Source organism: Chiloscyllium plagiosum, chromosome 3, assembly GCF_004010195.1.
Source record: "Chiloscyllium plagiosum isolate BGI_BamShark_2017 chromosome 3, ASM401019v2, whole genome shotgun sequence".
Lineage (NCBI taxonomy): Eukaryota > Metazoa > Chordata > Chondrichthyes > Orectolobiformes > Hemiscylliidae > Chiloscyllium > Chiloscyllium plagiosum.
Window position 1 is genome coordinate 96863602 of NC_057712.1, and position 18445 is coordinate 96882046.

General features: G+C 38.6%; 1 protein-coding gene across 7 annotated transcripts in view; it reads left to right on the plus strand.

Annotated features, from left to right (window-relative positions):
- Nucleotides 1–18445, plus strand: part of rngtt (RNA guanylyltransferase and 5'-phosphatase) — a 418275-nt gene that overhangs the window by 60882 nt on the left and 338948 nt on the right. For all 7 annotated transcript variants that reach the window (XM_043686789.1, XM_043686797.1, XM_043686812.1 and 4 more), the window contains exon 8: nucleotides 564–665. In XM_043686789.1, the coding sequence (XP_043542724.1) occupies nucleotides 564–665 (102 nt within the window). The remainder of the gene's footprint in view (nucleotides 1–563; nucleotides 666–18445) is intronic.

An 18445-nucleotide genomic window follows, 5' to 3' on the forward strand; every position in this document is an offset into this window, starting at 1 on the left:
GCCCCTGGGTACACCCATCTGTAGAACTCCAGAGAAAGTGTGGGGAGAGAGAGAGAGGGCAGGAGGTCAGTCATTTGGAGACAGTGCCTGTTTAATCACTGTAAACGAAAGACGAGATCACTGCCTGTTTAATCACTGTAAACGAAAGACGAGATCACTTTTGGAAACACATCTTTGACGTAATGTTTCTATCGGGACCTCGAGATCTCCTTTGGATAATCTGATTTTCGGATAATGTATTCGAATAATCGAGGTTCTTCTGTACAGAGATATGTACTTGTTTAACTTGTTGTCCAAATTGTTAGTTTGCTTTTCATTATGCTAATAATGAGAACTGTTTGAAATGGTGGAAAATTTGAATTTCTGTTGCTTTTTTTTCCTCTATAACATACACCATCTAAGGAGCGAAATGTAATCCTGAAGTGGTGGATCTTTGACACACTGAGAATGGCCTTTAAGAATGAATTATACTTAAGGTGTTGCTTCCCAAGATCAAACTGTAAGATGCATATGTTTGGAATTTTTTTTCTATCTGTCTGGTAATAGAACTTCTGTTAATCCAGGGCAGGATTTCCTGGAGCCCAGCCTGTTTCCATGGACAAACAGAATATTAAATTTCTCGAACAAAAGCCATATAAAGTCAGCTGGAAAGCAGATGGGGTACGGTGAGTATTTGTTTGCTTTGAGATTTTCAAATCATTTGGATTTGAAACCGTAACTTGCTGTTCTTTTTTGCTTATAGGTTCCATATCATTGTAACAATATGAAGAGCCATTGCAATATCTTGAACATTTTAATTGTCTTGCAAGCATTGCATGTTATATTTTAAATTTATTTAGAGTATTAAAAATAACTTATTCTGGTGTTGACTATTTCTTAATTCAATTAATCTTTATTATGACCAATTGAAGAGGGATAGGATGTCTCTCCTCTTTTCCCAATCTTTGTTTGCCCTCACCAGGCTCTTTTGGGAAAAAAAAGGATATGCTTGTTAATTCAGTGAATGCTTAAGTTTATATGTTGTGACAATATAAGATCCAGATAGACGTGTTTCCTTCTGAAACAAAGTCAGAAATTGCTGGAAAAGCTCAGCAGGTCTGGAAGCATCTGTGAAGAGAAATTGGAGTTAACATTTCTGTTTCTGAGGAAGAGTCACCGGACCCGAAACATTAACTCTGATTTCTCTTCACAGATGCTACTGAGGTTTTCCAGCAATTTCTATTTTTGTTTCTGATTTACAACATCCGCAGTTCTTTCGGTTTTTATTTGAGTTTCCTTTTGAAAGTTTGTAAAAATGAACATGATTTTTTTTTTATTTCATTTAACCTGGTTTAAGATAATAAAATGATCTAACTTAGAGTCTTGAAGTTCTTACAGATGCTCCAAGTTCAAGCGCAAATAGTCTACCTTCCCACTTTGTAATCTTAAGAAATTTAAAGGGTATAGAACTTTTGAAGGTTGATGTGACTGATATTAGACATTTTACTGAGTGAGGCATCATGGCAGTTAAAAGAGGTATGGATGGTTTATCTGTTATTTTGAAGCTGGCTGCTGTGTTGTTATTGTTAAAATTTCTATTGGTGGCATATGGTAAGTTTTTAAAAAAACACAGGGTTTGAAACTTGCAAGTTGTTTGGAGAGTGACCAGCACATGGTTGAAAATTCTTTAGTGTCAAATGCTTGTGTCAGTTTGCAAAGAAAATAAACACAGCGTTAGCTGGTTTGTCACATTGCCCATGCATCTACCTCTAAATAATGTGGTGTAATGTTTAGGTGTCTGGCTTATTTGATCAAGGGTTACTGGACTTGAAATGTTAACCCTACTTTTCTCTCCACAGATGCTGTAAGACTTGCTGGATTTCCTCAGCCCTTTGGTTTTTTTTCGCCTCCTTGATAAGATTATATCCAGACTTAATCCAATCATAGCCAGAATACCATTGTCTAAGTGATTATGTTTAACAGTTTATATCCACCCAGTTGAATATCCAGCTGTCTGGATGCTTTGCAGATGGTTTAGGAGATGGGCCCAATTGATAGTCTTTCAAGGCAGTTGTTTCTGGTGAAGATTTGTAGATAAGTATGTGCCATTTAATGGCCTTGGAGTATAGATACAGTGTAGAGGCATAATAAGGTATAGTGATTAAGTCATTTGAATGTGGCTTTAGTCTTTCTTAATATTGTGTTAGTGGTTTCCATCCAGCAAATTTATAAAGTCATTTTTCAAAAAAACATGGTTTTACTTCACATTACATATAGGTAAGAAGAAAAAAAATTACCAAGCAGAAATTAGTAACTAAGTAAAAAACAACTAATCTTGCTCTAAAAGTTAATTAATCCACTCAATGTTCTCAGGTGTTCTTTTCTGATTTTCTTGATATTGTTCTTTCCTCAGCTAACTGACTATAAAATATTAAATGGAAAACATTGTTATGAAATCAACCTAGCTTTCTTCTGGGTGAAGTGCATGACCACTTTTCTTTCCTGGCAAGCCTAATTTTCATGGATGTGGATACTGGGATAAGAGGCCGCATAAAAGGCCCAGCAATCCTTAAAGGGCACTCCAGCTAGGTAATCTAGTGTGAAAATTTGGAGTCAAGGAATCCAGTATGTGCCCCGTGAAAGGAGAGCTAACAGAACTGTGGGTGGTGAAGAGTTTGTTACAAAGGCAGTTGGAAGCAGTTGAAGGGGGATTTAGGAATTCTGGAAAAATGGTAACCTGAGAAAGATAACACTCTGGATGGTATCCAGGAATCCTGAGAAAGAGAGGTCACAGGAAAGATTAGATTAGATTAGATTAGATTCCCTACAGTGTGGAAACAGGTCCTTCGGCCCAACAAATCCACACCGACTCTCTGAAAAAGCATCCAGGTGTTGTGAGGAAACAGCAAAGAGACCAGAAGAAAGCAAGGACATGCCAAATGTAACAGAAATGAGTAAGAAAGGAAGAATCTTCCACATTTCTGTGTGGCAATCACTGACCGAAGAACTGAAGAAGAGGTTCTCAGCAGTGGATTGGTGCTAATGCAGACTCCATGTTAACAGGGATGGGAGAAGGGGTGGTGGGGAGGAGATGAGCAAGTGTTTAAGCAATCCCAAGTTGAAATGATGTTGGAGGTAGTTAAGGAGTAGAGTCCTGGAGTGAAGAGTGAAAGCCTTTTGAAGGAAGATCAGAGCATTAATGAAGCTTTTGTGACTTAGTCAGCCATCTAATATGTAGTTCATTGTGCTTGACCACAGTTTGCTGATTAATTTTTCGCTGTCATTGATTGTCGATGTTAGAGTGTCAGTTAGAATATTGCTTAATTATAGAATAATTCACATTTAGCCCTTTTGGCATAAGGTAGATATTGGAAGCTATTCTACATTTTTGACTTGATATTGTAAAGTTAAAGTTTGTTAATAAGGATGTGGAATTCCCAAACTTCAAATAAATTTTAAACCAAAGTTTACTGATCTGTAATCATAACCGAATTTGGTTCTGGGTCAGGATTCTTAGAAGCACAGTTATTGAGTCATAGAGTCATGCAGCATGGAAACAGACCCTTCTGTCCAACTCATCCATGCCGACCAGGTTTCCCCAAACCAGACCAGTTCCACTTGCCTGCGTTTGGCCCATATCTTATTCATGTACCTATCGAAACATTTTTTAAATGTTGTAATTATGCCTGCATCTACTACTTCCTCTGGAAGTTCATTCCACATATGAACCATCCTCTATGTGAAAAAGTTGCCCCTCAGGTCCCTTTTAAATCTTTCTCCTCTCATCTTAAAAATATGCTCCCTAGTTTTGAACTCCCCCACCTTAGGGAAAGGACATTTGCTATTCATCTTATCTGTGCCCCTCATGATTTTATAAACCTTTATAAGATTACCCTTCAACTTCCTACACTCTGGTGAGAAAAGTCCAAGCCTATCCAGCCTCTCCTTATGTCTCTACAGTTCCAGCAACATCCTGTTAAATCTTTTCTGAACTCTCATCAATTTAATATTCTTCCTATAGCATGGTGAGCAGAACTGTACACAGCACTCCAAAAATGGTTTCACTAAAATATTATATAATCTCAACATAACACCCCCAACTTCTATACTCAATTGTCTAAGCAATAAAGGGAAGCCTCCCACTTGCCAGTTGTCCCTTTACCTGCAAATCAACTGCAATCAATTTTTGAAAGTTTCTTGAGAAGGAGTAATTTGAAAGTCAGTGTGCGCAAGTTATAATTGCTGTGGGAAAACATTTTGGGTGCAGGACAAGTCTGAAGGAGAATCCAATGGTAATGGAGTGATTGGGTTGGGGAAGGAGAAGTGGGCCAGTCTTGACGGACAACAGAATAGTTCTGTTTACTGGCAAAGAATATGGCTTAAAAATGAGAAATTTTGGCATATTTTATTTCTGGATGCATTAAATTTGAAGCAAATTGCATTCTTGTGTTTTACTGCTGACTGAAAGTGCCCTGAAGACGAGCATAAATAGCCCAATAATAGCAGTGAAAGGTAGAGGAGGTATTTGACATCTGGTCCAGAGACATGATCTTGATTCTATGATAACTGGTCATCACATTTGCCTATACTCAATGGTTATGTTTCACCAGATCTTAATTATTATTGGCTGTCATTGCAAAACATGATGGCCATTGCCTTGTAGAATTAGCTTCATACTGTTTTCAGAACAGCATGGATTAATCTATGACCTAAATCATTTTTTGCCTTTAGTCTAAAGGCGTAAAATATAATCGAGGAATGGAAGGATGCAGAGAATGGTCTCAATTTTGCTCTTGGCAGTGAAAGAATTACTCCTGCATCTAATTGCCTGCAGAATCTTTGCAAGGTTGGCGGGAGAAGCTTATACTAATCAGATGCCTGTTCCAATGTAATGCCTTCTATAGAGGTATTTCTGAGTGAAGCAAGAAATAACTGGGGTCTTTAGCAATCTGATTGGATTATTAATCTGAGGTGTTCAGTGTTGAAAGCTGAAAGGAAAATGTCAGGAAATAAAAATTTGCTTTCCATTCTAATGCAGACAAGAAGCAAAAACGTGAGGTATGTGTGTGAGAGATAAAAGAAAAGATTGGAAAAAATCTAGATAATAGTGGTATTGTTTTTCTTTGAACATGAGACTTGTAAAACAAGGTAGTGCCATGAAGGTTATTCCATAGTAATTATCACACATTACAGCTTTTCAAACATCTTTCCTAAATGTGGCAACTTAACAATTTCATCTTTTAGTGCACAACTAGTAGGCAATTACATACCAGTTCCATTTGGTACATATCTATATAACAGGGTTTCTTGACAGCACCTTTTGAATGTCTGTGTTCAACTGTGCATGTGCAAGCACCAGAAAATAGAAATTTAATCTTGTAGTAATGACATGGTCATGGCAATAGTCTTGCTATTCATATTGTAACAGCACTCATGATTTTGTTTATTGTTTGAATTGTGGACTTCCTTTTCAAAAAGGAAAAAGTCAGCGCTTAATTTGCATTTAATGTTTTGCTTGGAATTTCCAATTCGGGTTATGTTTGATAGGGGAGAAATGTTTGAAGTAAAAATTCCAGTGATAGCAATCTGACGATTGTGGTTTTACAGCTGCCAGAGGAAATGGTGGAGGCTGATACAATTGCAGCCTTTTAAAAGGCATCAGGATGGCTATATGAATAAGAAGGGCTTGGAAGGATATGGGCCGGGTGTTGGTAGGTGGGACTGGATTGGGTTGGGATATTTGGACAAATTGGTCTGAAGGGTCTGTTTCCGTGATATACATCTCTATGATTCTGTGACCAATCTTGCATTTGGGGAATCTGATCAAAATGATATTAACTGCTTTAAAATTGTTCAGTTTTAATTATAGAAAAATAATCAATGTTGGTAATCTGTGATCCTGAATCTTCTGGCTAGTAGAAATGGCAAGTTTTACAAAATGTGTGCCCTTCCAGTGGGTATATGAAAATCTAATTTGATGGATGACTTTTTTTGCTCACAAGTCCCCTGTTGCTGCTGTTAAGTGATTGCCAGTTGATTGTTTCGTCTGTTATCTGAGATTCTATGTATTTTTACTTTTTTTTTCTGGCAAGGTTACAATGACCCTGGTGCAGATATTGCAACACTCTACAGTTATATACCTGCTAACATTTCTGTGGGAATTGCTTTGGCCATTTCCACTGAGTAGAAATCAGGTACCAACCTTCAGTCCCTTCTTGTAACCATGTATGTCTTCTTTGTATGTCCAGGATTATGTTTGAATTGTCACTGAAAACATGTTTGGTGTACTTTGTGATGAGGAGGCCGGGTGAGCAGAAAAGTTAATGTATTTCTAGAACGATGGAGAGATTGGGTAGCTATGTCTGTTGCTCTAAAGTGGGAGAGACAAACCATTTCTGAGTAGCCTCTGTTTTCCTGAGATTTTACTGCTGATTATAGCACATCTTCTTGCTCAACCACTGAAGATTGTTTAAGTTAATGTTTTTACCCTCATGTTAGTCTGTTTGTCCGCAAACAGTATAGCTAAAAATCTAATGAATATATCTTGGGGAAGTCGATGGCCTACTGGTATTAATCACTAGACTATTAATCCAGCGACCCAGGTAATGATCAGGGAACCTGTGTTCAAATCCCACCATAGCAGATGATGGAGTTTGAATTCAATAAAAATCTGGAATCAAGAGCCTAATGGTGACCATGAAACTATTGCCGATCGCTCATTTGTTAATGTTCTTTTGTCGCTTTTGGGCAATTAAGGATGGGCAATAAATGCAGCTTGGCCAGCAATGGCCACATGAACGAACAAAAATAAAGAAAACTTGGTACAAAGATGATCTAAGGAAGAAATAAATTTTGGTGAGAATGTGGATTTGGGATGCAAATGCTAGAATTTAAGAATCTGTTAATATTGGGAGTCAGGACAAATGATTTTTTTTCTTTCATTATGTTTTGGGTTGTATTATTTATTGGTCAGCACACTTAGAAATGTTGCATTATAGTGAAAAGTGAAAGCTGGGGTCCAAGCACTGATCCTTGTGCTACCCCACAAGTCACTGCCTACCACTCAGAAAAAGTTTCATTTATTCGCACAGTTTCTTATCTGTCGACCAATTCTTGATACATGCCAATATCTTACCCCCTAGGTGCTTTAACTTTTCCCACTAACTGCTTATGAAGTACTATTATCAAAAATCTTCTGCAAAATCCAAAATACACCATATTCATTGGTTCTGCTTTGCCAATTCTTCTAGTTAGATTTTCAAAAAAACTCCAGATTTCTTAAAGTCTTTGTTAAATATGATTTGCTCTTCATAAACTCCTGCTGGCTTTGTCCAATTCTGTTAATTGGAGATAGTGAGAACTGCAGATGCTGGAGAGTCAGAGTGGATAGAGAGTTGAGCTGGAAAAAGCACAGCAAGTCAAGCAGCATCAGAGGAGAAGGGGTTCGATGTTTCACGTCGGTGCCTTCATCAGGACTAGGGGAAGGGAAGGGGGCTGTGAAGTAAGTAGAGAGAGGAGGGTGTGGTTGGGGGAAAGGTGGGTGGGATAGTGATATGTGGATGCAGATAAGAAGTGGCTGGGGTTGGTCAGTGGGAGGAGTGAAGTGGATAGGTGAGAAGGAAGATGGACAGGTAGGGTCAGATTAAAGGGGCAGGGTGGGGTGGGAGAGCTAGGCCTCGGTTGAGGTCGGGGACGATGAGATTTGGAAGTTGGTGAATTCTATGTTAAGGTTGTAAGTATGGTTGTAAGATCCCGAGGCAGAAGATGAGGTGTTACTCTTCCAGTTTGCTTATGGTCTTGTGTTGACTGTGGAGGCGACACAGGATGGCCATGTTGTCGGAGGAGTGGGAGGGGGAGTTGAAATGGATGGTGACTGGAAGGTGGGGTTGATTGGAGCGTACAGACCATTAAATGTTCCCTGACGTGCTCTGCGAGTTTGCGCTCGGTCTCCCCAATGTAGAGGAGACCACATTGAGAGCAATGGATGCAATAATTCAGATTGGAGGAAATGCACTTGAACCTTTGCTGGACTTGGAATAATTCTTTGAGGCCTTGGATGGAGGTGAGGGGATAGTGTGGGGGCAGGATTTGCACCTCCTGTGGCTGTAGAGGAAAGTTCTGGATGTGGAGGAGCGGTTGGTGGGCAGTGTGGTCCACCACTTCTGCCACCTACAGTCTGACCCCACCACCAAAATGGTATTTCTCTTCCCATCCCTATTTGCTTTTCACTGGGCCCGCTCCCTCCGCAACTCCCACAACCCCTCCTCCACACCCAGACCATTCCCCTGCAGTCGCAGGGGGTGCAAAACCTGCCCCCAGACCTACCCCCTCATCTCTGTCCAAGGCCTCAGAATCATTCCAAGTCTGGCAAAGGTTCAGGTGCATTCCTGCCAACCTAATGTATTCGTCCGTAGCTCCTGATGTAGTCTCCTGCACATTGGGAGACCGAGTACAAACTCATGGAGTGTTTCAGGGAACATTTATGGTCTGTATGCACCAATCAACCCTACCTTCTGGTTGCCATCCATTTCAAGACCCCCTCCCACTCCCCCGATGACATGTTATCCTGGGCCGCCTCCACCATCAACACAATGCCAGGTGCAAACTGGAGGAAGAACACCTCATCTTCCGCCTCCGGAGTTCACAACCATATGGCCTTAACATAGAATTCACCAGCTTCCGAATCTCCCCAACTCCCACCTCATCCTTAACTCAGCCCCCTCTCTTCCCCCCGACCCCCTTAACCTGATCCTACCTATCCAGCTTTCTTTGCACCAAATGCTCCACATATCTGACCAATCACAGCTACCTCCTACCTGCATCCACCTATCATCATCCTGCCCACCTTTTCCCCAATCCTGCTAATGCTTTCCAAATGTTCTGTTATCACTTTTATAGAACTCTGTATCGTTTTCTCCATTAATGATGTTAAGCTAACTGGTTTGTAATTTTCTTTTACCTCTATCTTTCCCTTTTTAATACATTGCATTTGCCACGTTTCAATCTGTAAGAACCGCTCCAAAGTCTGTAGAATTTTAAAAGATGATAATCAATGCATCTGATATTTCTAAGGCTATGTCCTTTAGTAGAAAGTGAGGTCTGCAGATGCTGGAGATCAGAGATGCAAATGTGTTGCTGGAAAAGCGCAGCAGGTCAGGCAGCATCTAGGGAACAGGAGAATCGACGTTTCGGGCATTAGCCCTTCTTCAGGAAGAAGGGCTAATGCCCGAAACGTCGATTCTCCTGTTCCCTAGATGCTGCCTGACCTGCTACGCTTTTCCAGCAACACATTTCCATCTATGTCCTTTAGTAACCTGGGATATAGATTATCAGGCCGTTGTGATCTGTACATCAGGCCCTTTAACCCCAATATTTCTCACCGCCATTTTCTTACATACATTGATTTACCTCAGTTCAGAAGGTTATGGCGCAGCACCTATTGCAGATTTAGGTGCGCTGTTTTTCATATGATGCCTCAAACTGGCTCTTTGCTTGCTCAGCAGTAAGACAAAAGTCCCTGCAGCAGTATTTAAGGGTGAGTAGAGTGTTCTTTTGTGTCTTGGTCCATGTTTCTCTTCCTAATAAAACTAATAAAACAAATTCTGGTCAATCATTCATTTTGGTATCTTTGGAAATTCTGCACAGATTGATTGTTCTTATATATGACATTGGGTATGTTTGAAAAACAAAGAAATCTTTGGAACTTCTTGAGAACATGCTAACGTACAATATAAATGTAAGACATTTCTGTCATGAATCTCAGTTAATGAAAGCCATAACAGATGTCTGCATTAATGAGACAGAAAATAGAACTTTCTATGAAGAGCAACAAATGCTTCTTATGATGCATTAACTCAAAGCTATTATGCTGATGACTAATATATTTATAAGAACAAATGCGTAATAAAGGAGTATGAATTTAATAGTTATTGTCTGAATGTATATCCCTAGAATAGAAAATGAAAAGAGAATGAAGAGGCCATAATTGCTAAATGAATATCGAAGGATTTGATAAATGTATAGGTTCCACTGTCTGTGATTAAGATATAGCAGGTAAATATTCATATGGCCTGTCTATTGTCATTTGATTTAATGAGAATTTTCTCTTAGAAAATTCCTTTAATTGTATGGGTGGAAAACTATATTTTATTGATCAGGGCAGTCACATTGCTGTAACTGCATGGTTGTATGTAGATGCAGTCCCTACACTGAATTACTGATTTGAGCAGTGCAATGTGTGAAGTTGTATTACAGGAAGAAAAATTGTCGGTAGAATTCGGCAGCTCAAGTGATTGACCTTTCGCTTGCTCGTGAAAGAATGATTATCAGAAAAATTTCTGAGAATACAACTGGGAGTGTATAGTCTGGGAAGAATCGTAGATTTGGAGAAGAAACTGAAATATAGAAAATAGGAGAAGGATTAGACCATTCAGCCTGCAGCATCATTCAACATGATCATAGTAGATCCTCCATCTTAGTGCATATTCCTCTGCTATTGCAATAGTTTCTGAAACCTTTAGCCTCGAGAAGATAAACTATTTCTTAAGTATATTCACTGACTTCTTCACCAGAGCCTTTTGTGGTTGAGAGTTCCAAATGTTAACTGCTGTCTGAGCACATAAATTTCTCTTTATCTAAGTGCAAATAGCCTGCCCACATATTCTGGCCAGGGAACCATCATCTCTGCATCCAGTCAGTCCAGCTGTTTCACAATTTATAAATTTCAGTGATATCCCCTTCCAAACTCCAGTGTTTACAGACACAATCAATACAATCCTCATTGGAGCATTCTAAACATAACCAACACAGTCACATTTTTGTTTCTTTTCAAACATCTGAATTGTTTCAAGAAACATTTTGTGGTCATATTTAGGCAACAGAACATAGGAGTGGGGTGGGACTATTGGATTGGGCCATTCTGGGCACTAAATTTGAATACTTCCTTTCCAACTGTGGCAAATTGAGTTGTAGATTAGGATGCATGACAGCAGAATTATCTGAAGTAATAGCTGACATACTGTCTTTTTTAATATCTATGAGCATAGATGAATGTTATCAGAACTTACCAATTGTAACGTGGATCTCTCTGGATCGGAATAAGATTCCTGTCTCATTACTGAATGATATATAACCAAATTTGTTTTTCCATTTGACTAAATACACACTTTAATTAAATGTCATTTTTGTCATGAAAAGCTGATGTTTTGCTGACAAGGTGGCTTAGTGCTTTGTTTGATTTAGATCCTGTGACAAGGAATGGTAGGACAGAAGTTTCCCCTTATGGTGTCCTACATGGCAAAATTCCAACTAAGCTGAGCAGCTAGGTGGGGGTTGGGGTGGAGAATAATCAGATAATAAAAAGAGAGACAGAACATAGCAGCTGAGCCAACCCATGCTGTTCATGTATATCTCCCAGCAGCTGGTTCAGGAGCAGGATTGGCAGGTTGTATGCACATCTTAAGAGTGAGCATTGAACAGAAGGGTCTAAAGTTAGGATCAACACATTTTCTTTTCTCCCCTGAGATGCTTTTACTAATGCAAAGTATATTAATGGATATCACCAATAGTTTGAATGATATCTATCGCAATGAAAAGCGGGGAGCCTTGTTGAATTGCAATTCTGAGCAAAGAAATTAAATTAGAAAATGTTATTGGAACTACTAAAATAAAGACAACAGTCTAAAATTCAGACCTAATCTGAAGTTTACTCAACGTTGCTGCTCTGTATTTGCTGAATGCTGAAGATTGGTGGGAATATTACTGAGCTTTCATAATCAAATTAAATTTTACTAAATGTAACATTGTAGTTTCGAAGAAACAAAAATACCACGTGTTCAGCCATGATATTTGAAAGAATTCCACTGCTTTTTGTTTGTGAAGATCCTGACTGTATATCTGGAGAATGTACCAAATGCAATGGTATGTTGGTAGGTGACAGGGTAGCATAGCAGTATTCTAATTTTTAATAATAAAACTGAAATGAACATGATTATTTGGGTGTCTAACAGTCTTGATGCTAAATGTGAAACTGAACATCCTGAGCGATGGCACCTCCAAATAATGAGTTTACTATTGTATAACTGGAGAGAGTTTGATTTTTATGAACTGCAAAGTGAAAATATCTAAGGAAAGGGTGATTCTTTAGAACTGAGATGGGGAACAATTTCTCCAGCCAGAAGGTGATGGATGAATCATCGCCACAGAAGGCAGCATAGGCCAAGTCATTGATTATAATAATGATGGAGATAGATAGGTTGTTGATTAGTAAAGTAATCAATTTTATGGAGAAAAGACAGGAAAAAGATATCGGCCATGATCAAATGACAGAGTAGACTTAATGGGCTGAATGGCCTAATTTTTCTCCTATATCTTACAGTCTTACAGGGCAAAAGCTGGAAAGTCGGCTTGAGAATTATCAAATCCACCGTGGTCTCGTTGAATGGTGGAGCAGACTTGATGGGCTGATTAGCCTGCTTCTGCTCCTATGTCTTATGGTCTGTAGCCAAAAACCATCCAACCATCAAAATTCTTGCAGGCACAAGGTGGCTCTGTTTGACTGTGTTGCTCGAACTACAGTTTTATTGTGCTTTGTACAACCCACATCTAAATTAAATTTCAAGATTGTGAATTACTCTTCAACTGTACTGTGTATTCTTCAGTAACTGATCGAAACATCTTATCTGCTGAATTGCTTTTCATTCCATTCCTTCCATTTAAGCTTTTGTAATAATTTTGTTTGACATTGAATTTTGAAAGCAGTGGCAATTTGAAAGTGAATAGAAATTTAACTTTTCAACCTTTTTTTTCATTGCATAATCTCTTTGCATTTTGTGAAAGAAAACATTGTTTATAATGTGGGGAAGTAATTTTGAATATTTAAGTGTTCCAAATACAAATGTTCACATACAACAAAAAGAATGCCCTGCTTTTAGTTCAATGTTGTTTAATTTGTTAATTCAATTTTATTAGCACAAGATGAATGATTAGTCATTGACTTTGTTATTTAAACTGGAAAATTATAACTCTGTGACTTTGAGTCTCACTGTTATGGGAAAACTTTCCAGGCAAGAAAATCTTTTTGGTTCCTGTAGATAAGTCTTTCAGGCAGTGAATTTACACAAAGGAATTTTCAATGAGTGACCCATCATGTTGGTGTACAGTTGATGTACCCTATAAATATTGAGGATGGGTGTAATCCACAATTTAAAATCAATGTATAAATAAATTTAGGTACTATGTAATAAAGTATTGAACTTGGTGTTGGAATTAATACATTTAATGCTATTAAAGGAACAGTCAAAATTCTAGTTGCCTGGCTTAAGAGCTAATTCTAAACTTTGAGAATTCTTAAAAAATAATGCTGTGGCTAACTGCAATGGAAAATGTACATCTTTTTCATGAAGTTAAGAAATTAGCCATTTTGACACATGGCCAGTGTTGCTTACTGTATTGAGATCATATTAAATGAATATGATGATGGTGATGGTAAACGAAAATAAATGATAATGGTTAGCACAATAGGAAGAGAAGGCCTTGGTTCAAGAGCCCAGATGAATAGAAATGAGAAATGATAAATATTGGAAATCATTTGTTGGAGTTGTGTAAGGCTCCCTAACAGTAACTACACAGTAGGATGCAACACAAAGGAAGAAATAATGAAAGCTTGTCAGATAGGCATGATGATAATCACAGGAGATTTTAATCTACATATCAACTGGAAAAGTAAGTTGTGCAAAGGTATTCATAAACGTATTTTTGGGATAGCTCCTGAGAAAAATAGCAGGCTAAACTAGACCTGTTATTGTGTAATGTGATAGTATTAATTAATGGCTGTGTTTCTGACACCACATAAATGCACTGTGCTCTGTTTAAATTTGCACTTGTGTACTTAGAAGAGATGGGAGACTGTGAAAGAGGGAGACAGAAACTACACGCCAGTCAGGTTAGCATTGAGCATTGGGAAAATGTTAGAAACTATTTTGATAAAAACGTTTATAGCAGGGCACTTGGATAGGTTCCAGGTAATCAGCCAGTGTCAATGTGGTTTTTGTGAAAGGGAAATCATGTTTGACCATATTATTGGAGTTCATTGAGGAGGTAAAGCATGCTCTGGATAAAAGGAACCATTAGATATTTTGTTCCTTAGATTTGCATTACCGGTAGATAGAGTGGTTAAGAAGGCATTTAGCAAACTTGCCTTCATTGCTGTGACCATTGAGCATAGGAGTTGAGATGTCATGTTGAGGTTGTACAGGACATTGGTGAGGCTACCTTTAGAGTACTATGTACGGTTCTGTTTGCCTTGCTATAGGAAGGATATTATTAAATTGCAGAGGGTTCACAAATAATTTACCAGAATGTTGCCTGAAGTAGAGGGTTTGAGTTATAAGGAGATCTGGATGGGCTGGCACTTTTTTCACTGGAGTGTAGGAGGCTGAGGGGTTACCTTATAGAGATTTATAACATCATGAGGGGCGTAAATAAAGTATTTTCCCTAGGGTAGGGAAGTTCAAAACTAGGGTGCATATTTTTAAGGTGAGTGGAGAAAAATTTAAAAGGGACCTGAGGGGGATCGTTTTCATATTTGAGGGTGGTTCAAATCTGGAATGAACTGCTATACAAAGTGGTAGATACAGATATAGTCATGACATTTAAAAGACATTTGGATAGGTACATCAATAGGAAAGGTTTGGAGGGATATGGGCCAAATGCAGGCAAGTAGAACTGATTTAGTTTGGGAAGCTTGGTAGGCATGGATGAGTTGGGCCTGAACAATCTGTTTCCATACTGTAGTCTCTGTGCCTCTAAGATTAAAGGTTGTGACATATTAAAAGCTCATGCTGCATGGGTATCTTATTGGAATGCAATGAAAATTGGCTGGCTAATAGGAAGTAAAGAGGAGGCAGAGAGGAAGCGCATAAAAGTACATTTCACCTTGGCAAGATATGACAAGTGGTGTGCCAGAGGGATCTGTGTTGGGGTTTCAACTATTTAAAAGAAATTACTTGGATACAGGAATAGATGGTTGCCGAATTTGATGATGACTCAAAGGTAAAAGGAATTTTGGAATGAGTATAAGCGCATCAGCCTGTTCAGCCTCTTCTACCATTTAATTCAATCATAACTGATTAAACACTTCACACTATCCTAAGAAGCTCTTTACGCCATTAGTAATCAGAAATTTGTCAATTTCTATCTTAAATATATTTAAGACTGAGCTTCCTCGGCCCTCTCGGGTAGGGAATTCCAAAGATTCTAAACATTCTGAGTAAATTAAATTCTCCTTATTTGGTCTGAAATGGCATGCTCCTTATTTTTAAATAGTGCCTCCTGGTTCTAGGCTCCCCCACCAGGATAACAACATATTTGCATTTACCATGTCTATGCTTTTAAGTATTGTGTAGATCTCAATGAGGTTGTTTTTTATTCTTTGTAACTACAGAGAATGCCAGCCCAGCTTGCCAGTATTTCATTGTTAGACTGTTCTGCCATTCCAGGAACAACTAGGAGAAAGTGAGGAGAGCAAGTCTGGTTAACATTAGTTGCACTCCCTGAATAACAGTAATATATTTCCTGAGGTAAGCAGATAAAAGCTGTCCACACTATTCCAGGTGTATCCTAACCTAGCCTGTATACGATAGAAGCAAGACTTGTACTCAAGTGCTCTCCCCACACATTCCTTCTTAGCTTTGCATCATCTGCAGATTTGGAAATGTTACTTTTGGTACCTGTGTCCAAATCATGGTATATTGTGAACAGCTGGGTCCCAAATACCATCTGGAACTTCACTAGTTACAGCCTCCAAATGTGAGAATGACTTCAATATTCCTACTGTGTGCTTTCTGTCTGTTAGCCAATCCTTAATTCATACCAAGTAAAAACAAGGACTGCAGATGCTGGAAACCAGATTCTAGATTAGAGTGGTGCTGGAAAAGCACAGGAGTTCAGGCAGCATCTGAGGAGCAGGAAAATCAACGTTTCGGGCAAAAGCCCTTCATCAGCACAACTCTAATCAAGAATCTTAATTCATACCAGTACATTGCCTCCTATCCCATGTGCTTTAACTTTGCTAACCAACGTCTTATCAAAAACCTTTGAAATTCCAATTTACTATGTCCATCAACTCTCTTTATCAACTTTGTTGGCAATACCCTCAAAAGTCTCCAACAGGTTTATCAGTTGCAGTTTTCCATTTGCAAATTCATGCTGATTATGCCCAATCAGATCATTTTTATGCAAATACACATATACTGGTACAAGGTTAACACGTCTGTAGTTCCCTGCTTTCCCTCTTGTTCTTTTCTTAAGTGGTGGGCTTATATTTGTTAGCTTTAAATCTGCAGGAGCCATTCCCGAATCTCTAGAATTTTGGAAGATCATTATCAATTGATAATGTTTCTGGCCACCTCCTTCAAAACTCTAGAATCTGGACTGTCAGTTCCTGAGGATTTATCAACTTGCAGTCCCATTAAACACTCCAGTGCAGTCATTTTATTAATACTAATTTCCTTCAACTCCTTATTCTCTCTAGATGCTTGGATCTTGATTCTGGGCGATTTCCTACATCTTCCTCTATGAAAACAGACACCAAGTAATCATTTAGTTCCTCTCCCATTTCTCTATTCCCCATTATAAGGACTCCTGACTCTGCCTGTATTGGCCACAAATTCATTAACCAAACATTTCCTTTTTACATAACTGTAGAAGTTTTTAGAGGCAATTTATATCTTTTTTTACCAGATTACAGTTATAATCTGTTCTTCCTTGCAGTTTCTGGCTCTCTTTTTGTTCCTGTATTCTAAGAACTTTCTTTCCTCAGATTTATTACTATTTCTGGCTACTTCATAAACTTTCTCTTTGAAATTTAATGCTACTTGCTTCTCTCACATTTATATCATATCCCACACTACCAATAATATTTAGTAACCTATAAATCACTCCAACCAATGTCTGCTGCTCCTTGCTGTTTCTTTGTTCTGTCCAAACAGATTCCACATGATATTCTTCTGATCTGAGATCTTCCCTTGCTAATATACTGATTTCATCTCTTATTGTCAGTGTAAGCATACCTCATTTTCCTTCTTACTATCCTTTGTAAGCATTAAATATCCTTTAGTATTTAGTATCCAGTTCTGATCACCATGCAGCAATTATATCATTACATATACATTTGTTTGTCTATGGACGAGAATGGAATACTGTAGGTTAGATGGCCTTCAGATTGGTTCCACAGGTCAGCGCAACATCGAGAGCCGAAGGGCCTGTACTGCGCTGTAATGTTTTTATGTACCCTTGAATCTTCTGCCTTGTTGCTGTGAGCATTGAGGTAGGGTGTCCTTCTCTTCGTCTTTTTTTTGACATTGTTCTGCATTTGAATATACGCATTGCTCAGCCTTGTTTCTCTTGTCTTGAGGTCTCCATAGCAACTTTTCTATTTCCTATTACCAACCTTACTTCCTTTGTATTTGGTCTATCTCTCAGGTTTCCATTTTCCCCCCCACAAGGTATTTTAAGCTCACCTCAAACACATTAGCAACTCTCTGTGTGAGGATATCAGTCCTAACCCTTTTAAAGATGTAATTCATCTATCTTTAACAGATCGCACCTGCCCTAGTACTGGTCCTAATGCCTTAGAAATCTGATTCCCTCCCTCTAACACCAGTTCTTTAGCCACGTGTTCATTCGATTGATCAATCTGTTCATTTGTTCACTAGCACATGGCACAGGGGTAATCTTCAGATTATCAATCTTGAGGTTCTGCTTTCTAGTTTCCTTCTTAACTCCACCTCCTGCTACATGTTATCCGTGTAGACCTCTGCCTTGCGGATGCACAACAGATACTCCAGCAATTGCTCAAGTTCTGGAACCCGCAGCTCAAACCTGTGCAGTTGGTGACACCACTTACAGGTATTGTCTAAGGTACGTGGTATGTTCATGACTTTATGCATGTCACAGGGTGTACACTTCACTTGACCTAGCTGATTGCCATCCTGTAATTATGAAAACTATTATTCTTAGAGTAAATATAAACTTGGTATAAAAACTTACTGGTAATAATCTTAATTTATTTTCTTTATAATTTATTATAAGGTTCATACATTTATTATAGGGTTTATTTTGTAATTTTACTTTACTTTGACTTAGTTTAATTTTACTTCCCTTTTGCTGCTGTCCCCTTATTGAAATCCAAATAGCTGCTCCTCCTTCATAAATGATGCCTTTTTCTATTTTTTAGCTTTTAGTCCTCGTCCCTAATGAGCTAAACAACCATAGAGTCATAGAGATGTACAGCACGGAAATAGACCCTTTGGTCCAACCCGTCCATACCGACCAGTTATCCCAACCCAATCTAGTTCCACCTGCCAGCACCCGGCCCATATCCATCCAAACCCTTCCTATTCATATACCCATCCAAATGCCTCTTAAATGTTGCAATTGTACCAGCCTCCACCACATCCTCTGGCAG